Here is a 22,659-nt window from a genome sequence, read left to right as displayed (position 1 = left end):
AGCCTTGCTGCTTAGGGACCAGGAATTCTGGCCCCCCACAGATTGCTGCAGGCATAAGCAGTAGCAGCTAGAGAGAGGAGAAGCAGAAGGAGGTGGTTTTCCGGCTGGCAGGTGCTAAAAATAGAGATGTATGTGTCTGTCTTCGCCCCCAGTCTGTCCTTTCTTGGCCTGTGTGCTAGAGATACTGTTCCCCAGCAGCCAGGGCCACTCAGGCCACTCACTGCTGCTAGGTAGGGACAAAGAGGAGTGGCCCCACCATTGCACAGACAGTCTCCTCATCTGGAGGGTGGGATACCTCCAGGTCCCAATTGCCATTGTGTGCCTCTGTCTGATGCACAGATCCACAAAGGGTCACCTTTGCTGCCATTCCCATCCATTCTACTGCACTGAGTGACAGCGAACGTTCCAGCTGAGAGTTCAGCAGAGCAGAGGAAGGACGGTGGTTGATGAAAAACACACGGGGCTGCAGGTTAACCCACCTCCAACGCTGTCCTGGAGGAAAGTGGAACCTTCAGAGGCCATCGAGTGCCCATCAAAGTGTCTTTATTGGAAACCTCACTCCTGTGGTCAGTGGCTGGAGGGGCCTTCGTGCCTAACAGGGATGGTCTAGTTGATTTTCTGGGTTGGCTCCAGTGAAGCTGGAGCTCTTGCTGGGTAGGTAAGTGAGGTCTTAACACTGCAAAAGCGTAACACTAAGTGTTAATGATAAGCTCTTTAAGTCCCGTAAGATGTTCATTTCCCTGTAAACTAACAAAGGCTGGGCACAGGCAATGTGACTCCCTAACTGGCCGCTGCTGGGCTTGCCCTTGTTTGCCACGCTGCCTTGAGCAAAGTGGCTGCCAGTCAAATGGACCCGGTGAGACCCTTAAGGCAGCACCGACTGCTTAAAGTTTAACTCTCAAACGAAAGAAGCTGCCGGGCGGCGGTGGCGCACACCTTTAATCCCAGCTCTTGGGAGGCAGAGGCAGGCGGGTCTCTGAGATCAGTGCCAGCCTGGTCTACAGAGCAAGTTCCAGGACAGCCAGGGCTACACAGGGAAACCATGCCTAGAAAAACCAAACAATAACAAGAGGTGGAAGCTGATTGTTCCAGGCTCCTGAAGGCAACACTGTTGTGGACAGCTTGTACCAGATGGTTTGCTATCTTAAGGCTAAGTGAACTCAAGATGACTCCGTAACCATTTGCCCTTAAGCAGAGGGAGGGCACATCTCCTGGCCCTCAGCAAATGGATCGCTGGATCTACCTAGAAAGAGACATACATGCCTGTGATTGGTGCAAATAGAAGCCTCATTTGCAAGTCAGATTTGCTGTGATTAGGGCCAGTGTCCTTCTCTAGCTATATAAGCAGTTAGTCATTCAGGTGGGAGACAGGCTCACTGCCCTCCTGGTGCTGTGGCACTGGGCCCAGTGAGGGACTGGGGAGACAGCTCAATGGATTTAGTGCTTGTTGTACAAGTGTGAGGACCCGAGTTCAGATCCCCATCACCCACTAAGTGCCTGGTGGGCGTGACCTGTAATCCCTATATTAAGAAGGTGGAGGCGGTGGTGGTGCACGCCTTTAATACCAGCACTCGGGAGGCAGGCAGAGGCAGGCGAATCTGTGAGTTCAAGGCCAGCCTGGGCTATAGAGTGAGGAGCAAAGCTACACAGATGGAAGAAAGGGAGGAAGGGAGGGAGGGAGGGAGGGAGGGAGGGAGGGAGGGAGGGAGGGAGGGAGGGAGGGAGGAAGGAAGGAAGGAAGGAAGGAAGGAAGGAAGGAAGGAAGGAAGGAAGGAAGGAAGGAAGGAAGGAAGGAAGGAAGGAAGGAAGGAGGAGATGGGATCTCCAGAGCAAGCTGGCTAGCTAGACTAGTCATGTTGATGAGCTCTAGGCCCAAGTGAGAGATCTTGACTCAAATCACAAGATGGAGAGCAATCTGAGACTCCCTCCCACTGTCCATCTCAGGCCTACACAACAACACACACAAACCCACCGCCCATACAGCCACAGGCTGAGAGAAGAACAAAAGGCGCCAGTGGGCAGCAGGGCAGCCAGGCCGCTGAGCTCCAGAAGTCAAGGAGCCGTTTGCAGTGGTTGTTCAACAGCAATGTAGAGCCAGAAGACAGACAGCCACCGTCCCCAAAGCAGTGGCCGCAGCTCGTGTGCCCATAAGGCTGGCCGTTCCCCGGCACTCTTAGCACCGTCAGCCTGCCGTCTCTTGTCCCTTGCTCTTCAAAGCCATCTTTCTTTAGTTGCGCCTCTGTTCTTCTGAGGTCTCTCCTCGTCTCCGCCACCTCTGCTTCTTGTCATTTGTGCCTTGCCATCTCTCATCCTGTCTTCTCTTCATGGTAGCAGCGCTGCCCACTCCGTGAATGATCGAAAACAGGCGCGAAGAGCCCGCTAGAGGCGCCGCGGCCGGAGCCCTTGCTGCACGTCAGCTGCTGAGTCAGTAAAGTGTGCTGGCACCGTTCACGACAGTTCTGCACACAAAGACAAGACTCTGTTTGCACTGACCGTGGCCCTCCTCTGGGCTGCCAGCACCGCTCCGAGCTGGTGAAAATGACTGCCGTAAGCCGGGCGTGGTGGTGCACGCCTTTAATCCCAGCACTTGGGAGGCAGAGGCAGGCGGATCTTTGTGAGTTCGAGGCCATCCTGGGCTACCAAGTGAGCTCCAGGAAAGGCGCAAAGCTACACAGAGAAACCCTGTCTCGAAAAAAACAAAAAAAAAAAAAAAAAAAAAAAAGAAAATGACTGCCGAGTAATCTAGAATTAAACAGTCATGGCTATGATGTCCTTCGAGGTGGCACCCTCAGAGGGCCTGTGGAGTGTCCAAGGCAGGTGGGCTGCCATGAAGGTGGTCCAGCCTCAGCCAGCATGTGTGTGTGCACTCACATGTGTGTGCAGGCTAGAGGTCAATATCTGGTGTCTTTCTCAATCTCTCTGCACCTTATTTTTTGGTACAAAGTCTCTCCCTGCCCTATTTAGGGTTACTGTTGCTGTGATGAAACACCATGACCAAAGCAACTTGGGGAGGGAAGGGTTTATTTGGTTTACACTTCCACAGTGAAGGAAGTCAGGACAGGAACTCAAGCAGGGCAGGAACCTGGAGGCAGGAGCTGATGCACAGGCATGGAGGGTGCTGCTTACTGGCTTGCTCCCGTGGCTTGCTCAGCATGCTTTCTTACACAACCCAGGACCACCAGCCCATGAGCGGCCCCACCCATCAATCACTAATTAAGAATATGTCCTACAGGCTTGGCTACATTCAAATCTTATGGAGACATTTTCTGAATTGAGGCTCCCTCCCCTGATGACTCCAGCTTGTGTCAAGTTGACGTAAAACTAGTCAGTACACTCCCTGATCCTGGAGCTTACCAATTAGGCTAGGCTGGCTGGCCAGAGAACTCCAGGGACCTTCCTGTCCCCGCCCCCAGTACTGGGTTAACGAGTAAACCATGCCCTGCGCTTTACTTGGATGCCAGGTGTGATGGTTAGTGTTAATTGTCAACTTGACGAGCTCTAGAGTCACCTGGGAAACAGGCCTCTGGACATTCCTGTTCTGGATTATCTTGAGTATGTTCATTGTGAGAAGATGGTCAGGAACATTCCATGGCTGGGAACCAGGCTGTGTAAATGGAGAGAGGGAGTTGAACATTCATCTCTCGCCGTTTCCTGATGCAGTGTTATCAGCTACTTCAAGTTCTTGTCTTGACTTCCCTGATGTGATGGACTTGACCTTGAATAAACCCTCTTGCTTTTGTTGGGGTATTTTATCACAGCAGGAAAAGACACTAAGACCCTGAGGGTTCAAACCTGGGTCCTCAGGTCTACCAGGCCAGCCCCTGCCTGTCCGTGAGTCATCCCCAGCCCCTCCTAACAGTTTTACTGCTCCGGGAAGCTCTGAGAGGGTCGGGACAGGGCTTACCGAAGCGCAGCCCAGCTTGATTCTAATGCCCTTCAGCAGCACTGGTCGCATGCAGAGAGCTTCACTGTGCTCAGCTCGTGCTGGGCGTGCAGGCCAGAGGGTTGCTTTGAGTTTGGGGCTGTCCTAAGCCAGAGAGACCAGGGTCAGCAAAGAAGTCTGGTGAAGGCCCTTGGCACCAGGTCTGGATTCGATCCCAGGAACCCACATGGTAGAAGGAAAGAACCAATTCCCTTAAGTTACCCTCTGCCCTCGGAAACTCACTCCCCATGGCGCGTGCTCTTCGGCCGTCGCATGTGCTCGCCACCCACCCCCGCCGAAGTAAGTAAATAAATGTTTTAGGAAATGGTGAGACCCTGGACCAGTAAGACTTGTCATGCAAACCTGATGACCTGAGTTCAGTCCCTGGAACCCACATGGAAATAAAAGCCAAACGGAAGCCAGGCACGGTGGCACACAGCTTGGGAGGCGGAGGCAGGTGGATCCTTGTGAGTTCGAGACCAACCTAGTCTGAGTCCCAGGACAGCCAGGGTTTTACAGAAGAAGCCTGTCTCAAACAAAACCACAAGGGGCTGGAGAGACGGCTCAGCTGCTGAGAGCCCCGGCTGCTCTTCCAGGGGACCCGGGTTCAGTTCGCAGCACCCACATGGTGGCTCACAACCACCTGTAACTCGAGCCCCAGAAAATCCAGTGCCCTCTTCTGACCTCCATAGGCACCAGGTGTGCGCATGCATGCATTCAGGCAGTGCACCCACACACATGAAATAATCTAAGAAGAAAATTGAAAATGTAAAAAGAAAAAGGAAAGCCAGATGTGGCGGCAGGCAGCTGTAACCCTGGCACTGCTCACTTGTTATTTCTGTGAGTGCATGCCTGCTTGTCTGTTCCTGCAGTGCGCTCCTGGGTCCCTGGAACTGGAGTTACAGGCAGTTGTGAGCTGCCTGGTGTGAGTGCTAGGAATCCAAACTAGGTTCTCCGGGAGAGCAGGAAGTGATCTTAATCCCTGAGCCGTCCCTCAAGCTCCATAAATAATTACGGAAAAGAGTGAGACCCTGTCTCAGGCAGTGCTCATCCCCCCGGCCCTGATGCCCCAGGAAGAATGCAATCCCTGCTTTCTGTATGGCTGCAAACTGTAGTGCATTGTGGGATGTCTTTTCTCTTCCCGCACCTTTAGTCCATGTTGGAAACCACGTAGATGAGACACTTCCCTCACAGTGTGCCCTCTGGCCACACCGCGTGCCGCTGCTGTTCACACTGCATGTCCCACCCGCCAGCCAGGTGATAGCAGCTGTCTTTCTCCCAGGAAGTGTACGTGATGGGCCCAGGTCTTCAGATCTGGCCACCCAGGTCTATATGAGCAGGTACTGAAGACAGATCCACAGTGAGCTTCACACAGAGATGCTGGTGTCCACCCCCACTTGAGGAGACAGACTGGGTTGTTATATGTTGGGGTGGGTCTCATGTGAGCTAGACAGGCACTTCATTACTAGGCTACATGCAAGCCCTGAAATTGCATGTTTTAGCTTGATTCAACCTGATGAAGGCAGGAAGACGCCCGTGCTGGTGTGAGGGAAGAAGGTCCTGGCTTGAGGGGTCTTCCCACCACTGGCTTCATTCCCCAAGGTCGTCACCATCAGTTTGTGGCTCAGGTGGGGTTAGCTCTCCTGGGCTCCCCAGCCAATCCCGGATGTCTTAGTTAGGGTTTCTATTGCTATGATAAAACACAAGGACCATGCTGGGCGTAGTGGCACACGCCTCTATAGGCCAAGGCATGCGGATCTCTGTGAGTTCGAGGCTAGCCTGATCTACAGAGCGAGTGCCAGGAAAGCCAAGGCCACACAGAGAAACCCTGTCTACAAACAAAAAACCACAATGACCAAAAGCAACTTGGAGAGGGAAGGGTTTATTTCTTCATATAACTCTCTCAGGTCATACATGGTCACAGGGAAGTCAGGGTAGGAACTGAAGGGGAGACCACAGAAGAGTGCTGCTTACTGGCTTGCCCTCCATTGCCTACCAAGTTTGCTTTCTTACAGCAGTCAGGACCACCGGTGCCCAGGGATGGCACCACCCACAGTGGGTGGTGCCCTCACATATCCATCACTAACAAATAACAGAAAGAAGGTGCCCACAGACTCGCCCGTAGGTCAATCTGATAGAAGCATTTTCTCAGTTGTTGTTCCTCTTCCTAGATGACTCTGACTTGTGTCAAGTTGACAAAAACTAAGTCAGGCTAGCCAGAGCACAAAAGATGAGTCCTCTCCTTTACCTTAGCTATTTTCAACTTTGTGTTTTGAAATAGTTAGGGGTTTCCTGGGTGGGGAAATAGCACAGAGGGTCCTGGTAACGACCACCTAGTCCCCACTGTAGCAGGATGCCGTGTCTGTGGCCAGCTCCGATGCCACAGATTGCTCCCACATCTCTCCAGATAAGCCAGCCCTGCTTCCTGGCAGCCTTGCAGTAGGAGGATTTCTCGGTGCTTTGGGAATAGAGCCCAGCCTCGTGGCCTTGGGGGCAGGCTTTCTTCTTCCATCGCATGCCCTGAGGTCAGCCTTGGTGCATCTCCATATTGTCTTCAATACTGTCTAGAGTCGTCAGTATGGAAGTGCAGCGTGTACTTAACCACCAACTGTAAGGCGTTTCCTACTGTCCTTGTGTGAGCACCCGGCAAGGTGTCTTAGTCCAGTGATGACAGCACTTGGAGACTGAGGCAGGATTGCTGAGCTTTCTTTTTTGCTTTGTTCATTAAGTCATTCATTCATTTAATGTGGGGGGGGCATGCGCGCTTGCTTGTGTGTACACAAGTATCCCCAAGAGCTGGAAGTGCGTGCGGGTGGTTGTGAGTTCTGGAAACCAAACCAGTCCTCTCAGCAAAAAGATCTCGGCAAGTGCTCCCAACCGCTGAGAGCATCTCTACCCCGCCTGTGTTTTAATTTGCAAATCGTGTCTGGGGCTATGGAACGCTGATCCCCAGCGTCCTGGAACGGGACGGAGGCACTGCCACAGCCCCGCCTGCCCTTGGATGCGGCCATCCACATCCCCGACTGTAAGTGCAAGCTCCACGGTGCGGCATGTGCGCTGGCAAAGGCCACGCCCACGAGCTGGGGGCGCAGACGCGCCTGCGTCACTGTCCAGCCAGCTGGATCTGGTTCCTGTCAAGTCTCTGGGGCTCTGCTGTGGAGCGTCCTGGGTCTCCGCCTCCCGCACCAGCGAGGTCAGTGCTTGGCTGGGTGCGGGCGGTGCCAGGTGGCGTTGAGGCTCAGGTGGCGGCTCACCCTGCAGCCATGCCAGGTCGCCCGGGTGTCCCCACAGCTCTGCTCCCTGCCCGCAGCCAGGGACCTGCTCGCCGCCGTGGTACTGACCCACTCACTGTTAACCGACCCACGGTGTGGGCACTTGGGGCTGTTGGCGGGGTGTGCAGAGCCCTAACCCAGAAATAGCGACTCAAATAAAAACCGCGTGTGAAGAGTGGGACAGGTATAATGACAAACCTAGTGACGTCCCTGTGTGATGTCCATTCCGCTGTTGCCTGCGCCAGTAGCCTGGGGTGACCGCGCACTTTGCCTAATGGGCTCTTCAGGCTTTGGGAGTCCGGTTTCCATTAAAATAGCAAGATCGGGACAAACTAGTAGTAACGGTCGAGGATCGTGTGTGCGTGTTTGTGTGTGTGTCTGTGTTTGTGCACATGCACTGCGCTGGTGTGTGTAGGGCTGGTGCCTCTGTGTTCTGGTCATCTCTGCCCTGGCTGGCCCAGCACTGCAGTCACATTTCTGCTGTAAAAACAGTGCAGTTTTGGATTCCTAGAGGGTCACCTTCCGCGGGTGAACAGAGCCGTCTGACCTTCAGAGTGTTGCTGGGCCCGCTGTAGCGGGAGAAATGGCCTTCCTTGGGCACAGCAAGAAAGCCTCTATGAGCCTAGTGTCCTTTGGGAGTCCACCAGGTGGCTTTGTGTGTGGACACAGTCGCTGTACCAGAGAAAGCCAACAGGCTCAACTAGAATCGGAGGATGCTTTGGGGGTGGGGCCTGTGGGACCAGGAGCTCCAGGCCAGCATGTGGGAGCAACCGTCTCTGGTGGTGAGCCAGCCGTGAAGCTCTAGAGAAGAGGGGGAGCAGGTACCTGGCCCTGGCTAGAAAGAAGCCCACTGGCCAGCGGGATACAAAACGAGAGGGCCTGAGCGGCCTCTTCAGACATCTCCTAAAAAGGGCCCTCAACCAGCGGGAGGGGAGCAGGCTGCCGCTGAGATTGAGCAAATGAAACTGAGCCTCGACTCCGAGGTTGTAGTGTGGCCTCCGCACGGTGCAGAGGATCTGTGCCAGCAGGCTCTTCCTGCGCTGGGCACGCTCAGTTCTGCAGTGGGAGGTTGACCCCCTCCGCCTGCCTCCCTCCTCTGCAGAGTTCTGTCATGCTGGCGTATATAGAAAGCTGTGGGCCGCTTCCTTGCCGTCTCAGAACCACACTCGTTCACTGCAGGGTCCCCTACTGCGGGTGTCCAATCAGAGAACTCCTGGTCTCCCTGGCCTGCCCTGCAGGGCCCCCTGCCCTGCCTGTTGGCTGCTTTCTGCTGCTTCTGGGTAGATCTGGGTAGGAGCCTAGCTAGCACCCTGTGTGTATGTGTGTGTCTGTCACTGCGCGCGCGCACACACACACACACACACACACACACATACCACGTGTGTAATTCAGGTGGCAGGGACTGCTTCTGTACTTGCTCTTGGACCAGGAGCTGCCCTCATGGATGGCATCGGGCTTCACATTTGAACTTGAGCCAGAGCTGAGCTCCTGGGACCAGTTCCTGGGACCTCCAGGCAGAGGGACAGAGGTGGTGGCTTTTATCTTTGGGGGCCAGCCCCTCATCCCAGTTAACCAAACCTCCCCTCCTGCCCGCTTACTTGAGCTCCTGAGGCCTGTCTGCTCCCGGGATGGGACTGGGCGAGCGGTGGTGATGGACGTGTGAGTGGTGATGGACGTGTAGTGGTGATGGACGTGTGAGTGGTGATGGACGTGTAGTGGCGATGGACGTGTAGTGGCGATGGACGTGTAGTGGCGATGGACGTGTGAGTGGTGATGGACGTGTGAGTGGTGATGGACGTGTGAGTGGTGATGGACGTGTGAGTGGCGATGGACGTGTAGTGGCGATGGACGTGTAGTGGCGATGGACGTGTAGTGGCGATGGACGTGTAGTGGCGATGGACGTGTGAGTGGCGATGGACGTGTGAGTGGCGATGGACGAGCAGTGGTGATGGACGTGTGAGTGGTGATGGACGTGTGAGTGGCGATGGATGTGTGAGTGGCGATGGACGAGCAGTGGTGATGGACGTGTGAGTGGTGATGGACGTGTGAGTGGCGATGGACGTGTGAGTGGCGATGGACGAGCAGTGGTGATGGACGTGTGAGTGGTGATGGACGTGTGAGTGGTGATGGACGTGTAGTGGTGATGGACGTGTAGTGGCGATGGACGTGTAGTGGCGATGGACGTGTGAGTGGTGATGGACGTGTGAGTGGCGATGGACGAGCAGTGGTGATGGACGTGTGAGTGGCGATGGACGTGTGAGTGGCGATGGACGAGCAGTGGTGATGGACGTGTGAGTGGTGATGGACGTGTGAGTGGTGATGGACGTGTAGTGGTGATGGACGTGTAGTGGCGATGGACGTGTAGTGGCGATGGACGTGTGAGTGGTGATGGACGTGTGAGTGGCGATGGACGAGCAGTGGTGATGGACGTGTGAGTGGCGATGGACGTGTGAGTGGCGATGGACGAGCAGTGGTGATGGACGTGTGAGTGGTGATGGACGTGTAGTGGTGATGGACGTGTAGTGGTGATGGATGTGTGAGTGGCAGGCTGTGAGAGAGCGGTGGGGGAGGTTGGTGCCTAGGAATCTGATGGGACCTTTGTCACCTCGTCACTGGGGCCAGTCAGCCTGAGTCAGGTGGCTTGTTCAGGTGGGGAGAGAAGTGGGTCTCTGGGGTCCAGATTCTCCGACCTCTTCCGCCTGAGGTTAAGGTCAGGTTTTATTTACTCTGTCTGTGTTTAACTTCCGAGTGGCGTATGGTGTTTCTGCCGTGACTGCAGAAGGGGTGTGGCCTCGACAGTCACTGGCAGGTGGCAGTGACAGCGTCACCGCTGCGGGTTCTTGTGTCCCATGGCAGCTGGTCATAGCTCAGTCTCCTTCATCTGTACTTCCCAGGTGGAGCCTCAGATCTGCTGCTCAGCTCCACCATTCAGTTCATTGACGAAGCAGGGGTGCCTGGGCACATCTTTGTAGTCTCTGACATGGAGTTTAAGTAGTTTTTTTTTGTATATGTCTGCACATGCTACTTTGCATATTTAAAAAGTCGTTTCTAGAAGGGAATCCCTGGGCAGATGTCACCCTTGCCTTGGCACCAAGGGGGCAAGAGCCCAGCTGTGCAGAGCTGGACGGAGCCACTGTCCCTGTCCTCCAGGAGCTCACGTGTGCCTGCCTGTGAGCGCTTCGATGACAGAGCCCGTGTCCACCCCTGCGCTGCCCACAGACATGTGTCCGCAGACCACCAGGTCCTTACCGCTGTGGTGCAGTACGTTCCCGAGTGGGATCTGCAGGTCATTCCGTGCTTCCTCGGTGCAGCAGTGACGCCAAGTACACCTTCCCTCAAACGTCACTGTCACTTGTAGGCTACACCTGCAGCCTTCCCAGTGGCCGGTGAACAGGTACAGAGGTGCTGGGACCACCCTCCAACCACAGGGACACTACCTGGGTAGATGGTAGAGGTCTGACCTGGTGCCGGGCTCTGTCCGTCACTGTCCAACCACTGTATGTACTCTTGACACTCTGTCCTGTGTGTGAATGGCTGGAGTCCCTGCCACTCAGTTGTGTGCCCAGTGCAGCTGCTCTGTTCACGTAGAGGGGGTGGGGACAAGAGAGGGTCATTTCACCTTCACCTGGAAGAGGACCCCACAGAGCAATGTGGCACTGGACCTGGAGCCATGCAACTCATCTTTGGGGTGTTTATTTTGAGACAGACTTGCTGCAGACCCCAGCCAATCTTTGGATCAGTCCTAGTTCTCAGTCTTAGTTCCGCTGAGTTTTGGAAACTGAAAGTGTCGCGGGCAGGGAGTGTGCACTTAGCGTACCGAGTGACGGAAGGTCCCTGGGACTCTGTGGCTCTTGAGCCTGGAACGGTGGATCTAGAGCGCTGCTGCTGGGCTGTGGGCACGGAGAGAGAGCAAGCCCTGCTTTAGCCCCTGCTGAGCACATCAACTGGGCTGAAGGTGTCCTGTTGTAGAGACGCTGCCTTGGGTAGACTTTTTCCTGAGAGAAGTATGGGCTAACAGTTAAGTGGCCTGGCCCAGTTTTTGGCAGCTGCTGAATCCCCTCAGGGCCTTCACCAACCACCTCCACAATTCCAAGAATGTTTGATCCAGACATCCAACCCAAAGGATGCTCAAAAAACCTCGGTGCTCACTGCCGGGGGGGCCCAGGACAGCACAGATCCCTCTTAGGAGAATGTACCCCAGTCACACTGGCCGGTGCACACATCTCTGATGGGGGTTGGTGGTCCTGCTCCTTCACCCGCACACGTGACACCCTGGCCAGGGCCAGCAGCTCCATCCCTCCAGCTCTGGAAAGGGGAGAACATCTCTTTGACCTGTGAGTTTGGGGAAGAGCAATGGGCCCTTTCCCTGCCTCCCACACAGAGGGCCTCTGTTGGCCTGGAACCCAGGGGAGGGGCTTGAGGCAATGGCTGGGTCCCTGAAGATTGGGGTGTGCTGCAGCACCCACTCTTGTGTGTCTCCTCACGCCCTGAGGCTTCAAAGCAGTCAGGTTTCAGTCAGGGCTTCCTGTGAGCAACTAGAGTGAAACCCATGCAGCTGCCCTGGGTTCGAGACTGATCCTGAGTTTACATACCATCTGGTAATGGTGGGGGCGGGACTGGGGGGGGGGGTATGTGCTACCTAGAGTCTTTCAGCTGGCAGAAAACACCAGGTCACCTGGATGCCCCTGCTCACAGGCAGTGGATGGAGTGACACCGCCTCGCTTTGCAACAGGCACTAACAGCCCAGGTTCCTGTGACCTGTGTGGCCCAGAGTGGCTGGTCGTGATTCTTGAACACCTTTGGGTAGAGCGTATATATGTACTCCCAGAACTTGGGGAGACTGAGGTAGGGTTGATTGCCTCCAGGTGATGGCTAGCCTGGGCTTTATAATTCCAGGTCGGCTTGCAGCTGATCCTGCCAGCTAACACCCCCACCCCCCATCATGCTGTTCAGCAGACAGATGGACCCGAGTAGTCCAGCTGTGGAAAGTCATGTACATGGAACCTGTCCTCACATCCAAGAGCTCTTGAGTCCCTGAGTCTTGGGGATAATGAGGACCTTCTCTCACAACCCAGGCTAGGGCCAGTGCCTGTCATGGGCCCTCCTGTTCTCCCCTTACCTTTCCAGGCCTTCCAGGGTCCAGTGGGAACCAGGAGGGTGACAGCAGCCACTTCCCTAAGCAGACACACCTGGTGTGAGACCAGGCAGTCTTGAGCTTAGCTGCTGAGGCTGCTGAGGGCCGGTCCAGGGTCCTTCTCAGTCCCCAGAGTGGCCCAGCCAGCCTTGCCTGTCAGCACGGGACTAAGGCTGCCTGCTCCCCCAGTCCCAGGTCACCATGAGTGTAAACCATGCAGATGTGGATGGAGGAACCCCAAATGTGTGCTGTTGCGGGGGGTGGGGCTGCTGATTCTGCTGTGGCCCCAAAGTGTCAGCCTACCAAGGACAACTGCTCCCTGCCTCTTGGCTTTGGTAGGGATGACAAGATGCCTAGTCAAGTGTCCCCAGTGTGCCATGGGACAGACAGAGCACCTCCAAGTTCCCCAAGTCAGGAATCAGTTTTCGTCAAATCAGCTTTCTGGGAACCTTGGTTTTTTTTATGTTTTCAGCTTGAACCAAGTGCACAGGGCCCTTGGTTTTTTGAAAGTGAAATCAGTGCCATTTCTAAAGGGAAATGGCACTGAGAGGATGCATGACTTATTACAGGATAGGAAAGCATTTCATAAGAAAATGCTCAGATGCTGCATGAGAAGTCTAGGGTGGTCCCTGTTCTTGATGCAACAGCACTGTGTGGGTTATTTTTAAGTTATTGTTTAGACTTTTTATTTTATATATGTTCATGTTTTGTATGTGCACTACATAAGTGCCCACAGAGTTCAGAAGAGGGCATTGGACCCCCTGGACCTGCAGTTACAGATAGTTGCCAGCCACTGTGTGGGTGCTGGGAACCAAACCCAGGTCCTCTGTAAGGGCAACCAGCGCTCGAAAGCCACGGAGCCATTTCCACAGCCCTGTGGGTGCCTTTTTACTACATGTGCGTGCAACACTCTACAGTGAGTTTAAGGCAAGTATGAGCTACATGAACCCCTGTCTTTAAAAGGGGGGAGGGGGCTGAGTGTGGTTTCCCTAATCCCAGCTCTCCAGGGGCTACCCAGACAGGCGTAATTGCCAGCCCGAGCCACATGGCAAGTCCCTCTTGCAAACCAGAGAGCTGGAGAGGTGGCTTAGCAGTTTAGAGCACCTGTGATCTTCGGAGGACCCAGGTTCAACCCCCGGTACCCACATGATCACAGCCATCCATAACTCCAGTCCCAAGGGCTCTGTCACCCACTTGACCTCAGGGGGCACCCAGGCACATACGTGGTGTGCGTACATATATGCAGGCAAAACACTTACACACCTAAATAAATCTAAAAAATAATTTAAACAAACAAAAGCCAGAAACGGGAGGTGGAGAGATGGCTGTCAGTCAGATGCTTGTCCAGCAAGCGTGAGGACCTGCGTTGGAGCCCGTGAGTGCACGTGAAAGCCAACCGTGGTGGCGCCTGTTTGTAATCCCAGCCCTGATGTGGTGGGGACAGACTTACGGGAACTCCTGATCTTCCCGAGTACCAGGGTAACAGGTGTGCTGCATCTTGCCTGGTTTTATACAGTGCTGGGATTAGAACCCAGGGTCCTGTGTGCCAGGCAAACACTATGCCAACTGAGCTCCAGCCCCAGCTCCCGTTGCCTTAATTTTGATGTATCTCTTGTCCTTCCTCAAATCCCAAGCTACAGACAGTGACAGCAGTGACTCCAGTGGCGGCAGATGGACCTCCCTCCCCCTCCAGACTTCACAGGGGCCAGCATGATCTCCCTCAGAGAGCCAGTGGAGGGGGCAGTGTCAGGTCTGGGGAGGGGATGACACTGAGACCTTAGAGTCGAGGGGGATCCTGAGATGGATGACTCTGGAGGAAGGACCGGGTTGGAAGAGTTGTAAAAATCACGGACAGACGGACGACAGCATGGCGGGGTCTCTAAAGAGAGGAGTCAGAGCCCGTGCAGCACAAGTGGGAATCTATTCTTGTACTTCCTGAAGATGGGGAAGTTGCGTAATAAGAGACTGCAGTATGGCTCTCTGATTCCCAGGCAGGGGACAGGGGTGGGAACCCAAGTGTAGCTTCGAGGTGAACTCGGTTCCTTTCCCTGGTGAGCAGTCCTGACCCATTGGCTAGGGCCTCAGGCAGACCTGTCTCAGGCAGGTTCCTGAGCGTCTGTGAAAGGGGTCTGCTGCAGAGAGTGGCCGGAGCAGACCGGATTCTACCATTACGTTCTCAGAGACACTTTGTCTCTCCTGCACCAACTAAGTCCAGGGACCATGGCTCTCCCTCCTGGAGGGCACACGGGCTGCAGAACCCCAGGAGACTTCTAGTTTGTGTGACATGTGTGACATGTGTGACATGGCCTCCACCCCAGAGTCAGCAGGCAGCATCCCCAAGCCAAGACCAGGCTCCTGGGCCTGGGCAGTGCTGAGGTCATGTCCAGTGGGAGGCTGATGCTCCCCACCTTCCCCAGCTCATCACTAACTGCTCCACTGCCCTGCCTGTTCCCTGGCTGGACCTTGGCCCTGGTGGTGCGGTGCCGCCCGCCCACGTGGCTGTGGGGTCAGAGGCAGGCCTGCCCCAGGGCAGTTCTCAATGCTGCTGTTTATACAACACTCAGACACACACACACACACACACACACACACACACACACACACACACACACAGCCTCTGGGACTTAGGCAGTAAGCAGGGAGCTGACCAGAGCCTGTCGGAGCTGGTAGCCAGGGCAACCAGGCTTCCCTTCTATTTCCAGGGCCCAAGTTAACCCCCAAGGCTCTTTATATTGTCCCCAGAGGGCCCTCGGGCACCCTCCCCACAATGCCTCCTTAGATCAAGACCTCTCCAGCTGAGGGAGCTAGGGTGACGAGGAGGGAAGCCTTGGGCCCCAGGCAAAGGCTACTGCGTGGGGGAGGATGCTCTGCTGTAGCCTCCTGAGGCCCTGCCGTCCCTTCTCTGTGGACTGAGGAGGGACTGCCCTTATTCGAGCACACGTGGGTCTCCTGTGACTGGACTGTGGGTGTGGGGTTCACGGGGGGGGGGGGGGAGCGCTTCTGTTTGCTGTATCATGTTACTCCGCCCTGGGGGATGGGACCAACGGGAACCTGGGATCGTGGGGGAGCTCACCCTTCCTGGAAAGGCCAGGGTAGTGTACTTGGGTTCCTCCCCATGCCCCCACGCCCCTTCCGGGCTGCCAGCTACATCAGAGTCAGTACTGGTTATGCTTTTTCCAGGGAAGACAAAGTGGGCTGACCGCGCTGGCACGTGCCATCCTCTGGTTTGCTCCTGGGAGGAGGGGGCGCGGCCTGGGGCAGGCTTGGGCTTCCTTGGCAGGATGCCAGCAGAAGAGGTGCTTCAGGAGGCCAGTGGCCCACCACAGCTGAGCTCCCACCGTGAGGGTCTTCACTGAGAGGGGTCCCTAGCAATGGAGATCATGGCAGCCCCCACCTGGGTCTTCAGAACAGACCAGCCGCCGCCGCCGGGGACTTGCCAGAAAAGAACAGGCAAGGTGTCCGTGGGACTGCTGCCCTCTGGTGGCTGCTGTGGTCACTGCCCAGGGCTCAGGAAACTGAAGGAGTGGGACTGGGTGCAACTTGACACTTGCTGGGTGGATCCGCACCTGAGCTGAACTCTCCGGCACACATGCCTCCCACGTCTGGCGGTCTTTGAAGCCTCTTGCGGACTGTGAATAGAGAAGGGTGGAAGCATACTGTCCTGGGGCCGCACCCACGCCTCCCTCGACAGCCTGTCATTGACTTTCAGGTGCAGGAGGCCAGCCCTGAGCTGTCCCCAGAGGAGAGGAGGGTCTTGGAAAGGAAACTGAAGAAGGAACGGAAAAAGGAAGAGAAAAAGCGGCTACGGGAGGCGGGCATCGCTGCGGCTCCGACGGCCAAGGGCCAGACCCTGGCAGCCAAGCCCTCGGCGGCCGTTCTGGCCCTGGAATACCTCCAAGGGTAAGTACTGCGGGGGGCTGAATCCACAACCTTCTGCCACTGCATGGTTCTGGGGAAGGAGTGGATGGTCCGGCCCAGCCACCCTCGACTGGTGTTGGGAGGCCCCTGCCCTGCCTGTTCTGGGTCCTCAGAACCGCCCTCAGGCACTTCCTCTCTTCTTTTTACCCTGGGGAGGTGTCCTGTGGCCACTGTACGCCCAGCCTGCAGGCACACCCCGATCTTGGCTAGACACTGAAAACAGGTACTCTGGAAGGCAGGGAGAACACATCCCTGAGCCACAGTGCCTTGCAGACTGTGACAGCCCTGGCTAGGAACCTTCCCAGGTGTTTTGTTTTTAAGATTAATTCTATTTTGAATTCGGTGTGCGTGTGTATGTGAATACATATGCTCATGGAGGCCAGAAGACAGCGTCAGACTCCCGGGAACTGGAGTTCCAGGCAGAAGAGCATACGTGTCCTTGTCCCCTGGGCATGTTCCAGCTCCTTCCCGGGTGGTCTTGTTTTTGTTTTTTTTTTTTAATATATTTTATTTTATTTTTATGTGCATTTTGTGTTTTTGCCATGGGTGTCAGGGTCCCCTGAAACTGGAGTTACAGACAGGTGTAAGCTGCCATGTGGGTGCTGGGAATTGAACCCAGGTCCTCTGGAAGAAGAGTCAGTGCTCTTAACCCCTGAGCCATCTCTCCAGCCCCCTGGGTGGTCTTGTTAAGACATGATGTCTGACAAGGCAGCTCACCGGACCAAGGGTTTACTTGGGGCCACACTTCATGGTGGTGGAGAAGGGGAAACAGCCAGTCACATTGCATCCACGTGTGGCAGAAAACAGAGAAATGAGTGCTGGTGCTTTCTCCTTCCTATCCAGTCCAGAACCGCAGCCCATAGGAAAGCGCCACTCACATTCAGGGTGGGCCTTCCCACCTCCATTAACCCGGTCTAGATGCTCCCTCACGGGTGTGCCCAGAGGTTCGTCTCCCATGCCATCGTCGTCGATCCCGTCAAGTTGACAGTGTTAACCGTCACACTGGGCAGGTGCTGAGGGAAGTTTGGCTTGTGGTGACGGGCAGCTGGAGCCTCACAGGAACTGTGCGTCCCCAGAGAACTACTCTTCCCAGGGCTGAGTGTTCAGGCTCAGCAGCTTCCACCCAGGCGGCCACACAGAGATGGGCCTAGCAGCAGCCACAGTGGCCAGAGGAGGGCGGCCTGCCTCTGAGTCAGGCCAGCTTTTAGGCAGATCAGACGGACCGGACAGAGCCTTGTGGAGAGGTGGCTTTGCAGGAGCTGCAGAGGCAGGAGGCTGGCCATCTTGCACTCCTGAGCTGGGGCTCTAGCAGGAGTCCTTGTGATTGGTCAGCCAAGGTTTCCAGGGATGAAGGAGTGATGGAAGCCATGAACTAGAGAGTGGCCTTCCATTGTGTTGTCCAGAGTTCCTCCTGGCCCTGCTGTCTGGTGCCCCTGGCTCACACAGCAGGCAAGGGTACAGGAGGGGACCTTCTACATGGGGTAGAAGATTCCCACCCATAGCTCATATGCCAGAGGAAGCCTCGGTCCCAGAGCCCTCTCCAAGATCCCAGAGGGCAGTGGGCCTTGGCACAACCCCTCTGGGAATCAGACCAAGTACAGTGTGGCCAAGTCTGCCTTCATTGTAGTAGGCCTTACCATGTCTCGGGCAGAACTGTAGGCCAGGCCCAGGTGGCTTTGCAGCCTCTGGAATGTTGACAGGTCCCTGTACTTCATCCCAAGCCCTGTGTGTGTGCTTGGGCTGGGTCCCCCTGGATTCTTTGTATCCAGAGAGGGGATGGTACAGCCTCACTTTCAATTACCACTGAGCAGCTGGGGACCAGGGCAGACCTGGGGATATCTTTGTTCTGACAGATGGCCACTTCTTTCCCACCCTGAAGTCCGCCGGGCTCAGAACTAGCCCGGCCATGCCACATCAGGCATTTGGGGTGCAGCCTGAGTGATTCTGGTCTGTATGTAACGTCTAGCTGGCTTTCCCAGGCTGGTGTCCTGCCTCCACTTTGATGGTGGCTCTGTGTCCTCCTGCTCTCGAGAAGCCACCCTCAGGGACTTAGGATGTGAGGGTGATGGAAGGACCTTGAAACAGGACAACACAATCAGAAAACGCATCCCTTGACTGTCCCGGGGTCCTCACACAACCTGAGTCCCTCCTCGGACTTGATTGAACACTCAAGTAGGTGGTGAGGCCAGCTCAGCCCTGAGATGGAACTGTGGCTCCAGTGAGCAGCCTTTGAGCCCGAGTCGAGACCTGAGGTGGAAGCCCCGGCTCCGGCTTAGGCCTTCCCTGCTGGTACCTCTGCCCAGGAGGGTGTAGAGGTAGGCTGGGGCTCATGCACAGTCATTCAGGGGACTGCAAGGAAATTCCGGCTAATGATGGCATACTCCAGACCCTCACAGACCTAGGCAGAAACATCAGTGAAGAATTAATAACCAAGGCTGAGGAGCTGACTCGGTCCTAAAGCGTTTACATGGAAGCTGGAGGGTCAGAGTGTGGATCCCAAGAACTCAAGAAAAGGTGTGGAGGTCTGCCTGGAATTCCATCTTCAGAAGACAGAGAGGGAATCCCCAGACCAAACTGGCTAGAGAGACTTAACATATTGGCAAACTCTGGGTTTAATTAAGAGACACTGTCTTGCCAGGCAGTGGTGGCACACACCTTTAATCCCAGCACTCAGGAGGCAGAGGCGGGCAAATATCTGAGTTTGAAGCCAGCCTGGTCTACAGAGCGAGTTCCAGGACAGCCAGGGCTACACAGAGAAACCCTGTCTCAAAAAACCAGAGCGGGGGGGGGTGGGGGGGGTGGGTGGGGGAGCGGGACGGACCCTGCCTCGGCCAGTACAGTGCAAGAGTGATTCAGTGATTTCCAACCTTAAGCCTCCATGTGGTATTTGTAATCTAAGAAATAAAGTTTGTCTGAAGATCAGAGGACAGAGCTAGCTTCAGAGTTAGCCATAGAGATCAGGCAGTAGTGGTACACACCTTTAATTCCAGCACTTGGGATCACACACCTTTAATCCCAGCACTGGGAAGGTTGAGACAGGAAGTGATATGGCTGGGCAGAGAAGGGAATATAAGGCAGGAGGAGACCGGGACTCTGGCTCTTGCAGGCTGAGGAGTTGGTGAGGTAAGAGGTGGTGGCTGTGGCACTTTCTGTAATCCCAACATTTAAGAGGCTGAGGCAGGGGGATGAGCCTGGCTACATACTGAGTTGGAGGCCAGCTTGACTATTTATGGCTGTCTCAAAAAAGAATTAATGAATTCATGAAATTTAGAATGCTCCCTTTAAAGTCGTAAAATAACAGAATTGTAGAATTGGAAGTTGACTCTGTATCCCTGATGTTACAAATGTAGGTATCCCAGATGGACTGAGGTACCTCTACAGTATATGTGCTGAGGGTGCACATCCCCTAAGCCACCACATGCACACAGGGGATCTGGTCTCCCAGAGCCCCTTGGACTGTCCTCCATTTCCTGAGGTGTCTGTCTTGGTTCCCAGGTGGGCCCAGAAGCAGAAGAGCTGGAGATTCCAGAAGACGAGGCAGACGTGGCTCTTGCTGAACATGTATGATGAGGACAAGGTCTGTGCACAGTAGACGGGCCAAGGTGGGGCCCTTCATGGGTAGTAGGACATTCAAGTGGCAGGGTCCACGGGGCCCTGAATGGACAATGGGACACTTGGGTGACAGGGTCCGTGCACAGGTGGACATCTAAGCAAGGTTCCTGCATGGCAGATGAGCACCTAACCAGGATACCTGCGTACAGGCTGGGTCTTCCAAGGACTATGCATGGCAGACAGGCACACAGATGGGGACCTGGCACAGAGGGTAGCCCACCTAAGTGATCCAGCAGGCAGGAGCCAGGAGAGGGACTGTGCACATGGAGGTCATGCGGGCCCCTGAGGATAGAGGTGCAGCCTGGGAGGGCTGTCCTTGAAGTCCCGTGCGGTGTGGTGTCCTCTCTCACCCCTCCCCCATGTTTGCGGGACCCTCGACCCCTTCCTTGTCCTCAGTGCCACCTGCACTGTGTGCAAGAGTGTGGGCGTGCCGGGCTCTTCCTTGGGATGAGATGGAATTTGCAAGCAGAACCCCACGGCTAAGTTAGGGGGCTGGAGCTGCCCTGTCGGGGCGTAGGATGCTCCATGTGTGCCTTTGAGGGTGCTGGGCGCCCATGTCTGGAGGCCCCCAGTGAGGGCCCTGCCCATCAACTCCACCCACCTCCCGGCAGTTCCACCCACCTTCAGGCACAGGCCTGCACCTGCTGTGTGGGTCTCCCCTCGCGTAAGGGCTTCGAGTGGGCGCACTGAAAATAGACGATCTTGAAATGGAAACGAAGTCAACAGCTGGGCGAGGGCTCAGTGGGCACAGTGCTTGCCTGGTGGGCACAAGGCCTTGGCTGCTTCCATCCCTGGGACCCCATAACCTGGGGGGGGGGGCGGTGTACACCTGCAGTCCCAGCGCTGCTGTGGGAGAGGGAGAAGGATGAGGCGTTTGGGGTCATCCTTGGCTGCTTAGTGAGTTCAAGGCCAGCCTGAGCTGGAGATGATGCCTCAAAAAAAGTTTTTAACGTTTATTAGGGAGTGTCTGAGGCACAGGACGGTCATGCCAGCACACTGGCCTCTTAGCAGCAGGGTGGTCTGGGGTCCCTTACCCACAGCTCTGCTGGGAGGCCCGTGTGAGGACGGCGCAGGTTGTCCCCCGTTGCTGCTGGTCCCCGTGTGAAGGCCTTGCCTGCCGCTGCTCAGCGTCCCCACGCCCTGTCCCTCAACACCGCCCTCTTCTCCCCTAGGTTCCTGATGAGCACTTCTCTACCCTGCTGGACTACCTGGAGGGACTGAAGGGCAGTGCCCGTGAGCTGACGGTCCAGAAGGCCGAGGCGCTGATGCAGGAGCTCGATGAGGCCGACCCCGAGCCCCGAGATGCTGGGCTGCGGAAGATGGAGCGCCTCCGGCAGGTGCTGCAGCTACTCTCCTAATGGGAGGCGGCGGCCTTGGGTCCTGAGGACACACTGGCTACCTCCTCGCACGCCTGTGGGAGCAAGCAGGTCACCAGAAGGTCATCTGCCTTGAGGACTTCCCTCCAAAGTCCTGGGAAGGATCCCCCATCCCCCACCTGTAAGCAACCCCTGTGCCTGGAGAGGTGAACATGGTCTCCCTAAAACAGCTCCAAGGTGCCACGCCCACACGTGTGGCCCTAAAGTGGCTGTAAACAGATTCTATTTTTCTACCAATGATATCTCAGAGACTGGCCCCTGCTGGCTTTCTCCATCAGCTGGGGTTCCCTGGCGGCCACTGCAGTGCACCCTGAATGCAGCTCACCTGCCTGCAGGGAGACCCCGCTGCAGGCTTGTAGTGGAGACCTGGGGCCCGTGAGGCTGCTGCTGCTCCTTGACCCCTGCTGGCAACCACATGCTGTCCCTCGGTGTCAGGAACTAGGTCCACTTCCTTCTTGTTGAATTGTCTCAGCCAGCGTTGGAAACAGAATGACTAAGCATTTGTGTCTGGACCCATGTCACCATCAGAACACATACCCGGACTCCCACTGGGTGACTTTTCCTGGGGACCATAAAGAAACAGCCATAGATGCCACGTAGGGAAGGCACTGACCGGCCAGAGGATTTGGTGCAAATCCAGCTCAGTGAGCAGTGAGTTCACTGGGGTCTGCGTGGGTGCCATGGGTGTCCGCCTTCTGCCTCCTGGGCTGTCCAGCCCACAGCTTCCAGAACTCCTCACTCACAACCCCTTTGCCTCAGAGTAACTTTTACACACCCCTGGGTATAGAGGTATATAAAAGAGGTTTACAGATCAAATATTATATCATAAGAAATTTATTTTAAAGCAATTCTGAATACATAAAACTTTGTCATTTATTAAAGATTAAGACAAATTTGCATATTCATGACCGTCTAATGCAGCCCAGTCCACAGGTGTGCGGCCTTGTTGCTGAGGGGGACAGAACAGAAAACGCTGAAAGCCTGTTTCCGTAAACTGTCTCGAGCCCTGAGACTCTTTAACCCCACCTCTCAGGAGGCAGGGGCAGGGGGATCTCTGAACTGGAGGCCAGCCTGGTCTACAGAGTAAGGTCCAGGACAGCCAGGACCACACAGAAACCCTGTCTTGGAAAAACAAAAAAAAATAAACATCTGGCAAGCCAGGTAACATCTGGCCCTGAGCCAGGGTGATTCAGGTTGCATATAATGTGGCGGGAGGGCATGCACAGTGGTTCTGAGCATGCGTGTGTGTTCAGAACCAAGGCTGCAAGAGAGTTGCACTGTGTGACACCAGGACACAACTAGGATTTGTTACATGTTTTATTATCCATCTATCAATTTATTTATCTTTGTTTTCTCTCTGTGTAGCCCTGGCTGTCCTGGAACTGGCTCTGTAGACCAGGCTGTCCTCGAACTCAGAGATCCGTC

At 55.4% G+C, this 22,659-nt stretch overlaps 1 protein-coding gene and 1 long non-coding RNA gene across 5 annotated transcripts in view; one reads left to right on the top strand and one right to left on the bottom strand.

The window, feature by feature from the left end:
- Positions 1-22,353, top strand: part of Chlsn (cholesin) — a 109,083-nt gene extending 86,730 nt beyond the window's left edge. For 2 of the 4 annotated variants that reach the window (XM_016009368.3, XM_076560604.1), the window contains 3 exons: positions 16,038-16,228; positions 19,742-19,823; positions 21,031-22,353. In XM_016009368.3, the coding sequence (XP_015864854.2) occupies positions 16,038-16,228; positions 19,742-19,823; positions 21,031-21,216 (459 nt within the window). In that variant the 3' untranslated portion in view covers positions 21,217-22,353. Of the gene's footprint in view, positions 1-6,908; positions 7,116-15,420; positions 15,784-16,037; positions 16,229-19,741; positions 19,824-21,030 lie in introns of those variants that run through there. The other 2 variants (XM_042268322.2, XM_076560603.1) reach the window with 2 other exon arrangements.
- Positions 527-3,494, bottom strand: LOC143270484 (uncharacterized). Its single transcript, XR_013047659.1, has 3 exons — positions 3,355-3,494; positions 1,973-2,459; positions 527-676 (listed from the first exon to the last, which is right to left on the bottom strand). It is a non-coding gene; the product is annotated as an uncharacterized LOC143270484 (long non-coding RNA).
- Positions 22,354-22,659: the final 306 nt, after the last annotated feature.

The sequence above is a fragment of the Peromyscus maniculatus genome, chromosome 23 (genome assembly GCF_049852395.1).
Source record: "Peromyscus maniculatus bairdii isolate BWxNUB_F1_BW_parent chromosome 23, HU_Pman_BW_mat_3.1, whole genome shotgun sequence".
In the NCBI taxonomy this organism is placed as follows: Eukaryota; Metazoa; Chordata; class Mammalia; order Rodentia; family Cricetidae; genus Peromyscus; species Peromyscus maniculatus.
The sequence above is the reverse complement of the archived record's forward strand: the minus strand, read 5'-3'. Positions and strand labels throughout refer to the sequence as shown.